This window comes from Pelobates fuscus, chromosome 5 (assembly GCF_036172605.1).
Source record: "Pelobates fuscus isolate aPelFus1 chromosome 5, aPelFus1.pri, whole genome shotgun sequence".
Taxonomy (NCBI): Eukaryota; Metazoa; Chordata; class Amphibia; order Anura; family Pelobatidae; genus Pelobates; species Pelobates fuscus.
In genome coordinates this window covers 124,118,301-124,131,312 of record NC_086321.1, presented here as the reverse complement: position 1 = coordinate 124,131,312, position 13,012 = coordinate 124,118,301, and the positions used below count along the sequence as shown (strand labels likewise).

General features: G+C 39.8%; 1 protein-coding gene across 3 annotated transcripts in view; it reads right to left on the bottom strand.

The window, feature by feature from the left end:
- Positions 1-12,247, bottom strand: part of TMEM116 (transmembrane protein 116) — a 78,005-nt gene extending 65,758 nt beyond the window's left edge. For all 3 annotated transcript variants that reach the window (XM_063454231.1, XM_063454233.1, XM_063454234.1), the window contains exon 1: positions 11,934-12,247. In XM_063454231.1, the coding sequence (XP_063310301.1) occupies positions 11,934-12,038 (105 nt within the window). In that variant the 5' untranslated portion in view covers positions 12,039-12,247. The remainder of the gene's footprint in view (positions 1-11,933) is intronic.
- Positions 12,248-13,012: the final 765 nt, after the last annotated feature.

Here is a 13,012-nt window from a genome sequence, read left to right as displayed (position 1 = left end):
TTACCTATCATCAGTCAAACACAAACAATGACAGAATGGGTCCTAGAATATAACTACCTGAAAAGTTGACATGCAAAGTGCAAACCTTGAAAGAAGTCATACTACCCTTAGAGGTACAAATTATGCTATAATGGAGGATTTTCATTGTTTCCTATATCATACATAACTGCCGTTTCAATGAGGAATTAAGGTGAACCATATACGGGTCTGAGAAAAGACATTTTGCTGGCTCCATCATTGGCATATCGACATCTAGGACAACAAGGGGAGTGTGTGATGGATTTGGATTCATGAACAGGTAAGACATGACACAGACATATTTCACATATTTGTCTTGGAAAGACAAACAAAGTGAAGAAGCAATGAACCCTCATGATATTTTATAAAGTACTTGAGTGAAGAATAGTCCAGAATTTTTCACAGGCAAGGTTATTGACTATACGAAAAAACAGAAGATGAGAGAGAGACCACCTCGTATTAAAACGGGCAGCTCTCCTTCAAACCACCCCAAAGTAAACGTCTATAGAAAATAAATAAATTTTTATTAAGAATAATGGAATAAAAGCCAAGTAACCTAGGGACCCATAAATAAATCTTGCCTTTTAATTGTAAGGTTTAAGGTTAGGATAGTATGTATCAATCACTCTTAGATGTAGCAGTTCAAACTTTACACAAAGTTAATGCTAAAGGTGATAATTACAATACAAATCACTATCAAATGTTGCAGTTTTGACTAAGACCAAATTTTTGCTCAAAGTTATAATTGCAGTACACACTAAACCTTGCAGGGGGTCAGAGAGTGCAAAGTTACTAGCATACAGTGGAAATCGAAAGGATAGGTGAGATCATGTAGTTAGAGAGGATAATGCAAAGTAGGAATTAATATGAAGTAAATCCAGATGCACGAAAGCTGGATAAATCAACCTGACAATAGTTCCATACTACAAGCTCAAACACCCCAGCATATGTAGCCAAACTCGATCACCCCAATGTAGCTGTAACACACTTAAGAGTCCACTAAAGGTATGGTAAAATCAGCAATAACATCGGGAAGAAGCCCGACGCGCGTTTCGGCGGACTAGCCGCCTTTCTCAAGAGCTAAAAAAAGTGCATCGATCTAAGTCTCCCCCCTCCTCCATTTAAATACCTCCTACGAACCTCCCATCAGCTGTTACTAATCACCGTAAGCCGGCATCGTCCGATCGTATGAGTATTGCGCATGTCCCATCATGACGTCCGCGCATGCGCATCAAACTTAGATTGTAGGATTTCTCCAAACCATTTGTGCGCATGTCAGGACAGAGAGGTCAGTGTAAACGGCGAGATAGATACATAAAGTGAATTGACTTGTACCACATTACATGTAAAGATTGGCTATCTACCCTAAAGGTTTAGGTCCTTGATGAGTCCGGGCAGAAAGTGAATGCCCTTATAAGGAGGAGCCAGAGTTAACATTCTTCGCATGCCTGGCCAAAGTAAACGCGCATGCGCGTCAAACATAGATTCTAAGATATCTCCACAGTATTCATGCGCCTGTCAGAACGCAAATATCGACACAGGCGCAAGAAATTGATATGGAGAGTGTAGATGTCATTCCTATTGATTATATATAGATTGTAGAAAAATCAATAAAGCCAACAGTCAGCCCAAATAAAGGGATATAACTCTCTTAGATGTTGCAATGTTAGTGGCACATTTGTGGTAATTAAAGGTAGAGAATAAAGAGTAAAGTCAGTCCGGACGTGGGTTAGGGACAAAATAAAATGAGGAGGGAAGGAAAGAAAAGACTTAGACCATATAAATAGCATTAAATAGATAAATAAAATAAACAAAGTATATAGATTATAGACAAAAAGAGTGGTGAATGGTGAAAACTTTCAATGAAGCTGGTGATAACAAGTACATATATAGGAAAAACAATGAAAGAGGATAGGAGATGTATATATATATATAACTCAATATGCCATATGAAGACCAGCTCTAGTGATTATATGAAGGGGGAAAAAGAAAAACCCTCATTCAAGCCTAGAGGTTGAAGTGTTTTGAGTTTGTATATCCATCTAGATTCCCTTTGTCTGAGTGTTTTATCAAAGTCTCAGCGTCTAGGAGTCCTTTTTACCAGTTCTAATCCACAGAACCTAAGGTTGTTAGAGTCCCCATGGTGAAATTCTCTAAGGTGCCTCGAGATGATTCCTGGGGGATCTCACATGTTCCATGATCCTGTCTTTAAATGCCCTGAATGTTTTCCCCACATATCTCTGTCCACATGTACACTAAAGCAGGTATACAAGGCCCTTTGTGTTAAAGAAACTTTTAACTCTAAAGGAACCCAGTCCTTGGCTATCGCTGACAGTCTTAGAATGTTTGAGGATAAACTTACAGGCTACACATTTGCCACAGCCATATGTGCCCGTTGGGGGAGTGCCCAACCAAGTGGCACGTGGTTGTGGTTTGGTAGAGAAATGACTAGGGACCAACAAATCACGAATATTACGTCCCCTCCTAGCTGTAATATTCACATGTGAGCTAAAAGCCCCCTTGAGATGTGTGTAATTTAAAAGGATAGGCCAGAATCTCTCAAGTGACTTCCGTACTTCTGGCCACCCCTTATCAAATGCTGCGATCATACGGATAATTCCTGCGTCCTTATTAGTAGTCTTTTTTGGAAAGTCACACAATAGATCGCCCCTCTCGGTTTGTAGTGCCCTCTTATAGGCTCTTTTCAAACAGCGGTTCGGATAACCCTTCTCCTTAAAATGTTGTCGAAGTTGTTTCGCTTTCATAGTAAAATCCTGGATGTCACTACAATTTCTCCGAAGTCGGAGATATTGACCTACCGGAATACCCTCCTTGAGGGGTCGGGGGTGGTGACTAGTCCAGTGTAGGAGAGAGTTGGTTGCCGTGGGTTTTCTGAACAGTGTAGAGTGGAATGTGCCATCTTCGCTGATACTGATGGTCACATCCAAAAAATTGAGTGAACGTCCTCCGAATTCAGATGTAAAACGAAGGGAGTGTGTGATGGATTTGGATTCGGATTCATGAACAGGTAAGACATGACACAGACATATTTCACATATTTGTCTTGGAAAGACAAATAAAGTGAAGAAGCAATGAACCCTCATGATATTTTAGAAAGTACTTGAGTGAAGAATAGTCCAGAGTTTTTCACAGGCAAGGTTATTGACTAATGTTAGAACTTTTAGGAATTTAAAGTGAATATGACATTTTTAAGCTAAAATTTCAAATTCACTTTGAAGCCCCAACGATTCGCCTTTAAGGTATTTCACCAATAATAGTTACATAGTTACATAGCTGAAAAGAGACTTGCGTCCATCAAGTTCAGCCTTCCTCACATATGTTGTTGCTGTTGATCCAAAAGAAGGCAAAAAAAACCCAGTCTGGAGTGCTTCCAATTTTGCAACAAACTAAGAAAAAATTCCTTCTTGACCCCAAAATAGAATTCAGATGTCTTCTTGGATCAAGCAGGTATTACCCCACTAATTAGAAATTATACCCCTGAATGTTATGTTTTTACAAGTATATATTCAATTGCAGTTTAAAAATATGTATGGACTCTAATATAACCACCTCTTCAGGCACAGAATTCCATATCCTTATTGCTCTTACTGTAAAAAAACCTTTTCTTTGCCTTAGATGAAATCTCCTTTCTTCCAGTCTAAATGTGTGACCTTGTGTCTATGTATAGCCCTGTTTATGAATAGATTTCCAGATAATGGTTTGTACTGGCAAATATATTTGTATAATGTTATCATATCCCCTCTGAGGCGCCGTTTTTCCAAACTAAAGAGATTTAAATTATTTAACCTTTCTTCGTAACTAAAATGCTCCGTTCCTTTTATCAATTTTGTAGCTCGTCTCTGAACTTTTTATGATATCCTTTTTACTGATATCCTTCTTTAGAACAGTTGCCCAACCTTGCACAGCATATTCAAGGTGTGGTCTTACCCAGTGGTGTATCCTGGTTTTGTGCTGCCCTAGGCATGACAAAACACAGGCACACCTCCTCCCCCCTGCCTTCTAAATACACATACACATACACACTCACTGACAGACACATATACACTGAGTGTCAGACACACACTTTCACTGATACACTAGCTAACAGACATACACACTCACTAACAGAGACAGACACACATACACTCTCACTAACAGACATGCATACACACTCACTAACAGACCCTTAGGGACACCACTTACCACTTTTGGCCAGCCGGAAAATGTACCATTAATGACAACTCATTGTACTCTATCCTTAAACCAATGTTCTACCCAAGAACAAGAATAATCATCTAGAACAATTTCTTTTAGATCTAGACCAATTTATTTTAGATGTAGTTATAAGGGGACGACGGACTGAATAGACTTCTAGTCTTGATAGTTAGCTTAAAGTAGTGGTTCCTAACCCAGTCCTCAAGCACCCCTTACCAGTCCAGGATTTAGGGATTACCTAGTTGTGTCTAAAATGTTTTTTATTTATTTTCTAAAAAAAACACCTTAAACAGCTGGATAATCCCTAAATCCTGGACCGTTAGGGGGTACTTGAGGACTGGGTTAGTAACCACTGGCTTAAAGGATTCAAAAAAAGATTAAAGTTATCTGAGATTCTATGCTTAAGCCAAGTCCTCACTGTAGCTCAATATGTTTTTGGTGACGCTGAAACACTGCACATTCAGACCCTAAAGCACCATCACCACTTAAAAACACTAAAGTGGTCATGGAGCTTGAACAAAACTAGCAGAGATGCATGTACCAGCAAGACATCTGGAAGACTGCTAGCTACTAGCTAGCTACAGGAAAATAATGGGCAAAGCAAATCACTGCAGTGCACTTGGCAACAGAGCAAGAATGAAAATGGCAATAATCCTGATGGGGGAAAAAACTGTCTCAGGACCAAGTGACAAGTCCACTGATAAGGATGCATTTTTCCAGGTCTAGACTTACACTGTTTAAAATGTCCTGCCTTATGACATATAAAATAGGAAGTGAGACTCCATCCCAACCTTGACTGACACTCTATCCTAAAACCAGTTAAAGCATTCCCTAAAAACAGTTTGCTAACCCCTTCTTACTCTGGTGTTAATCCATGCAGTTTGAAGCTTTATGTACTAGGGAGAACTACCATAGCAACCTCCACTCGGCTCTTTACTCCATAGGGCTGACCAATACAGAAACAATATTTACAGGACAATGGAAAAAGAATTTGGGAGCCTCCTTGACTCAGGTCTGTGATAGCAGCTCTAAAAAAAAAATTATGAATCCCTGCTAGCTCTATTAATACGTAATGTTGATATGTCCTGCAAATTACAGAACATTGGTATAGGTCCCCTGCCCACCTACCTCAAATTTTCCTGGGCTTCCAGAACAATGTTGATGTGGCAATGAAACAGGCACTCTACTTTGCATATAGTAGTCATGCTTGAAACATAAGTCCTATTGGATACAAACTTTAAAAAATATACTACAAGGGATTGTGATGACTCATAGAAACTAACATCTCTTAGTCCTTCTCTGTTCATCTCTCCCCTTTTCTGAATTTAGAAAGATACTGCATAGACATCTACTTACAATGGCAAAAGCCTTGAATCCTTAACATCAAAAAGATCCAGAGCATCCTAAATGTCAGGAGTTCTAAGACTTGGTACAAGAGAACGATAATTAGAAAATGTATTCCTTTCTTTATCGCACTACTGACTAAAGCCAAGCGGAGAAAAAATTAGCTAGGAGGGTGACAGGTGAGGCATGCTAGGTGGCAAGCGGCTTGAGAGGCTCTAACTACGCGTTAGGCTGATGGTTCTGAGGCTGTTGAACATTGTGGCAGAGTGTTGGTCTCTCAGTAACATGTATCAGCATAAGATAACATGGAAGTGACAGGTGAGGTCATACATATGTAAACTTGTGAAGCACTAGCTATGAGTTGGGCCGAGGGGCAAGGATGGGTGTTGGTCTTGTAGGACCTCTAATCTAAGGCGTAGGAGGCATAGAAAGACTACACTATTGGGCTTATCCTATAGCCAGGAATGTATGTAACCTAATTTAAATACAACGTAAGAGAGTAGAAATGGTTTGAATGAGTAGGAGTGGAAAGGTACATGTTTTGAATGATTGAATCTTGTGTGAGTAACTGATCAAACAATTGAGCCCCAGGCCTAATATAATAAATTGAATAGTAGATAACCTAAGTAAATAGTATGTTGCAGGTAAAATAGGTATATTTAATATTGACTAAGGGATCTAAGGAATTGCAATGATTTGTATGAAATAAGAGTAACAACTTACCTGTTTAGAATTATAGAACCTTGCGTGAGTAAACTGGAAACCAAAATTGAGACCCTGGCATAATAGAATGGATAAAAATATGTAGATAACCTAAGAAAGTGCAGATGTCATAGGGAATTATATATGTATAGTAAGGAATATTCACATACCTTATTATAAATAGCCAAACTAGCCACCCCCAACAACTCCAGGCTCCCACCTTTACATATATATATATATATATTTACTTTTGTTTAGTAATATAAATTGGTTGGCAAAATCAAAGCCAAAACAGCTAAGCAAACATTAAACCTTCGGGGTGGCATTGGTGGAAATATTGCTTACTAACTGAAATGGCACTCAAAAATGCAAACCGTAACACACATAGTATGGTGTCTTAAAATGTGCTTTTTATTTAATACAGACTTTGCCAAAACATGAAGCTTTTGAAAGTACATAACTACTGACGTCAAAGTTTTGGCTTTTTTTAGCAATAACAAAAGAAATGAGAAAAAGTATGTATTGTCTGCATCATGACATATTCTAAGGATAATACAAAGAGTGATTGAAAACAGAAATGTTAACAAGCTGACAGACCAGCAACCAGTAGCAAAAACGTATATGTGTGCACAACACTGGCTATCGTAATCAGGAGATTGAGGGAAGATGAGCAGTTGTAGAGGGAAGCTGGAAAAAAATTAAAAGGGATAAAAGCGAAGAGGTACATGGAAGCTTGGGGGATTATTAGTTGCATTTTTACTAGTACATTTTTCAGGTATTTGAAATGGTGGGTAGGGCTACACCCACACCCCCACCATCAGCCCTGCAGAAAGAGATGTACTGAAACCAGGTGGTCAAGTATTACTTAACTTGTCCAAAAGACAAGTGGAAGGTTCACCCATTTTTCATAATTCATCAACCTGCAACAGACATGATTAAATGGATAGAGTGCATATTTGCAGCCCCGGGCCAAGGATCAGTATTCAATAGAAGTTTAGTCAGCATCTGTTTGTGGTTGGAAATAGACGTTTATGTTAAGTATAATAACGTTGATGCCCCAACGGCAACCTATAGATACTGTGAGAGACTCCCAACATATGTGCAGCAGTGATCGAAGCCTTTCATTTCACCTCTAGAATTGCTCAGGATAATTTGTGTAAATCGGATGAAGCGATGGATCATTCTATAACAACAGACAAGAAGTCTGAAAAGTCTGGAGACACCGAGGTACAAACATGGGATGGGCTGGACAGCATCCTGATAGCGGGACTGTCCTACAAATATGGGACAATTGAGAGTTATGGTTTTATATTTTATTATTAATGGCCTGTAATTTAAATGCATTTGCTGCTAGTGTCCCTAGTAAATGTGTGATAGAACTGCAGTTCTGCCATTAGGCAGAGACATTCACCTCAATTTCTTCTGATTTCCCCCTGTCCATTACCAGGAACAGCCCCGAAGAGTGCCCTCACTCTAACCCACCCAGCGACCAAGCCTTGCCGGGAAAGATGAAAGTCTCCTAGAAGTCACTCTAGCTAGCTACATGGAACTCTCCATCGGATCAGAAACCCGCTACGACCAGCTAGGACTTTTACTGGGTGGCAAGTGCTCTTCTGACCCGAAGGAGGCAGAGAGGGAGAGCTCTATGGGGATATAAGACATGTGGGGTATATACCAGCACCCTGATGTCTGTGGGATAAATAGCTTAGCGGCTACTGATCTAGTTATCTTCCAGACTCCATAGGCCTCAAGGTGGGATTTCCATTTTTCAAGCCTTGGACTTCCTGTTGTGCCTTGTGCTCAATAAAACAATCCTTATTCATCCTTCAATAAGTCTCAACTAGTGTTTGGGTAAGACCCCTACCTATAACAGCTATATTCACTCCAGATATCCAACACTGACAAATATATTGTTTAGGAAAGCATATTAACTTACCATATTATCCCTCTCCCTACACAATCATATGCATGAATTGTTTAACAGTATTATGCATTGCATTATTTTTTTTTGTAAATCTTTCTTTTATTATGGCACATGCGTTATGGGGTACAGAATAGAGAGAGGAGGCATTGTAGGGTAACACAGGTTAATAGTAACAAGAAGGTACATAGTGCACTCCGCAGAAAGATTGCCATATTTTGTGTTTTAAAGAACATTGGGGTACAAGCTTGATAACAGTAGTGAATCATGTTAATTCAAAGAGGATACTTGATGTTTAACAAAACTAGTATAGTAGACATATTTGTACAATCAGTAACCGTCAGATTGAAAGCGACCCTATTCGCTGCTTCTGGTTAGGCTTGGCTCTCAGGGTTTGATATACAAAATAACATCGCAATAAAATGATAATGAGAATAATTGTCATTCCCGAAGATTTAACAATAGGTTACTGAGCTGGTTACGTTAGCCATGCTAGCCCAAGTATACGTTTGATGCGCTACTCGTGAGGAGGTTAAGTATGGTGAGAAAAAATGTTTCATCTGGATGAACAGGGCGGGTGGCGTTTACCCGTGCTTAGTTAACTGCGCTAGTGCAACTCTGGGGGATAGGGTGAACTGTTGTGATTTACAGCATGCATATTAATTGCGCTAGGCTACCTGCGCTGAATTAGAAGTGTGAGCATTTTGAATCGCTTTAACCCCTTAAGGACCAAACATCTGGAATAAAAGGGAATCATGACATGTCACACATGTCATGTGTCCTTAAGGGGTTAAAGGGTTAACCTAGGTCAGCAACAAGTTATACGGCATGCGCGTGTTGTACATGGTAAAATGCTAAGCGAGATACACATTATTAATAGACATAACAGTACATTGCATCAAGATCAGTTGTCTGTCTCAGAGAGGTCAGGCATGAAGTTTATCAGGACATAGTCCATTGCAACTGCGTAGCTGCGGTGGCGTGGCAGCGGTCTAGGCCGCCGTGCAGCAGTGATAGTTAATGAGAGTCACCCTATGCCTGCAGTCGGCATTGGCAAGGCACATGTTGAATAGTCCCAAGTGTAGGAAAGGTCAGCACAGGGCGCGGGCCCCCTCCAGCCCCAGGCCCTCTTTGAGGGTGGCATCTTCTGACCACTGGCTCGATGTCTCCATGAGGTCGAGGCAATCCCATTGTGGGTGCAGTTGGTGCCGGATCTCTTTCGCCGCCAGCGGCGGGCGTTCCTCCTGCAGGGTGGCCGATGCTTTGGGGGTATTACCCTCCTGACCCTCGCGGCTGTGCTGTTCTCTGCACACCGTGAGGTCGGTTCGGTCGGTATGCTGCCGGTTCGGGTGGCTTGCTCGCCATCGACGCTTGAAGCCTCTGCTCCAACCTGTGCCAGAAACTTGCAAAGGCTGCGTTTATGCGTTGGTGGATATCGCAGAGCTCCCCTGTTTTAGGTAAGCGGTTCAATACATGAGGATTGCTTGACGCCGCCATTTTGGATTTACCATGCGGTAGGCTGTCTTGATGTTGCAGTGTGCAGGGCTGCATGCTTTGGTCGTGCTCGTTAATCCAGTCGCTTGGTTTGGACCGAGATGTCCCCCATCGGTCCATAGGGGGGGGGGGGGTAGGAGTTGACTCTATTGAGGGATCTTTGTCCGGGTCGGTCAGGCTGGGGAGCGGCCGTCTCCCTGCCGTCCGATCTCCGGTAGGTCTCTGGGTGTGCTGCTCGGTCTCCGGGTGATGGCTGGTCAGAGTTTGGTACCGGGCGGTACCCCTGAGTGTCCCCAACATATTAGGAGCCTTCCAGTTGTGCTCGTGGCGATATTTGGGGGGATTATCCCCGAAAATTGTCGGTTGTAGCGGGAGCCGAGGCACAGCACGACCGCTCTGTCCGGACGCTAGGCTCCGCCCCCGCATTGCATTATTTTGACCTCTTCTCTCTTATCATTGCATATGCTGGTATTAACCGATGAAAAAATAAATATATAGCTTATCAATTTTGTAAATATAGCAACAAATCAAAGTATAAAATAGTCATATTGCCTTACTAATTATCCCCTTTGTCAGCTCCTGCAGAAAAATAACCTGGAGCTCTTTACATGTGTTGATTCTGCGCTTCTTTATTTATTTACAATAATGTTTATTTATTTTTTATTTGTCTTGTACAGCCATTGTTGAGTGCTGCAGAACATGCAAATAATGCTAACTGGCAGAAAACCAATCAGACTGGCACTATTACAAAGTATTACAAATTAACAGTATTAATAACTCTATTATGTGCTATTACATTCCTTGCACATGCATTTCTCAGGTGACTTGCAGTATAAAAGATACTGTGAATTTAAACAAAGGAAGGAAATATTAAAAAATAGGAATAGAAATAGAATCTGTAACTGTAGTTATTTACCATTGTTTATTTCCTTGAACAGCAATCTGACCATTAAATTGTTTTACACACTAATTTCATGTTTCCTGTTTTAACACATGTTCCTTTTAACTTTCTCTGGCAATATTATTCCAAATTTGCAGTGTTTTGAAAGGGTTTAAAGTGGATTTAAATGCCACTTATTATTGAGAAAGGGGATGGCAAACGTACTGAAAATATTCTAAAGAAAAATAGGTAATATTTACATACATTATGCAGAGGAGATATAGATAAAAGCTGATTTGTGTCAAATATTAAAAGGTGACATGGTAAAGTTTAAAAAACTAAGAGTCTACTCTAGAACTGAAAAAGTAATTTGCAATGAAATGACAATTGACTTGAAAATGTAAAGCCAAAATTCCAAATTGGAAAAAATACAGAACTCAGCTGACACAGAGATTCCCTATAACACAACTAAATCAGACAAAATGTTGCAAGTCGTTTATAAACTTTTCATCACAGATCGCTGTTTAGTGAATACATCCTAGTAAAGTTATATACAAAATAGTCTGAGCCATTAGGGGCTATTGTCTGAACAGTGAGTTATAGTTGGTTGAGGACAATTTAAATACCACCAGTTCAGTAAGGAATTATTTGGAATACCTTTATTTTTTACCGACATATATCAAGTACATTTTTTTTACAGGTCACGACTATTATATATAAAAGCAAATTCAGGGAATAACTGCATAGTATAATGTACTGGATAACAATACCCTTCCTATTGTGTTTTTATACCCCACCTCCTCTAGACTGTAAGCTCTTTGAGCAGGGTCCTCATCTACTTATTTTTCCTGTTACATTTTGTTATTGTCTCATTTGATAAATTCCCCTTTTATTGTAAAGCTGCGGAATAAGCTGGCACTATATAAATGCCAATAATAATAATAATAATAATAATAATAATAATAATATAGCAAGAATAAAGTACTATAGCAGACTCAGCAAGGGTTACTGCCCTGCCTAAACCTGGTATATAAACAAAAGATGTCTGTATGATAAAGTCATTGTATTCGATTAGCATAAGTATAACTTGTGACTTTACAGGTGAAGGTATTGTTCTCAGTGATAAACAAGTCAGTTGAAGTAACTGTAACACGGTACAGTGCAGCGTTAAAGGACTATAATTCACTTTTATGAAAAGACAAATGTTGTCTAAACTGCTGAAAAAACACTTTAAATACATTCTGATCGTCATATTTGCTGGTGATAACCATATTCAGAATGGGAGCTATTGTATCAAGGAAATAACAGTTGTAGTGACTTATCGCCGGAATTACTAAGTAACGCTATGGAATCACTCACCCCTTTCCAGGAATCAGCTATGGTCGCATTGTTCAAGATAGCGTCTTCCATTGACCCTGAGTCCATGTTGAGTCCCAGAACGCTGTGTACATCCATTTCTGCCATTATCTTGTCTTCATGGATTACTGTACACGTTGAATGTATCCCTTTGTCTTAAAGTGCCCGTTGTCTGGAAGTTCTGTTAGAATGTATCCAGTCTCTAGTATTGCTGTCACACAAGATACATGCTGATGGTGATGGTCAGTGAGACTTCTTCTAACTGAGCTAACCCATCATCAGGCTCCAGTGTCTGACCCACTATCAATGCTGCTAGTTGGCAGGTGACAAAATATAGTTCTAGGAGGTGGGCGGGGCTGAGGAGGGAGTTAAAATGACTCAGATGGGAAAGTCTGGGGAAGAAACCTCTACTTAGAGCCTTTAATGCAACATTGTATTATGTTCTGGGGGCAACTACAGCAGGGCAATGTTTAGTGGAAATGGTGTAATCAGAATTGATAATGGTGGGGTATTCACTTTCAGAGATATCCACTAAACTGTGCATTGTAATAAATTTAAATGGGACTGACACAATTGGTGCTAGAATTGTGACTGTAACAGAGTGGCCGAATTTATTTTTGCAGATCAGAGATTTTAGCCTAGATTTTGTAGATTTTTAATACACTGGAATTCAGAATTAAGCTGAAAAATCCTCAATCTGTGATGTCTCAGGAATCCAGAGTGCTGCAAAGTAAATTTTCCATTTTTTGCTGCAATAAATCATATGTATTTGGAAATATTTTCAAAGTCAGGTCTTTTTTCCATATCTGCTATTTTGACAAGAAATGTCCAATTTACTATAAATTCATGATTATTGACAAGTTAGTGGAGAAGTCAGCAGCAGTAACTGATTTATTCAGCCATGAAAGGGTGGGACTGTCAATGCTTCAGTTCCCACAGTGTCTCTGTCATTCTTCATTAGTGTGATGTTTGGTTTGATTGATTTAAATGCATCTGTGTTAATGAAAAGCCTTTATTCCCATATACAATGTAGTGTTTTTAAATTTGTGTAGATCTGTGCAGGTAAGGACAAGATATACGCC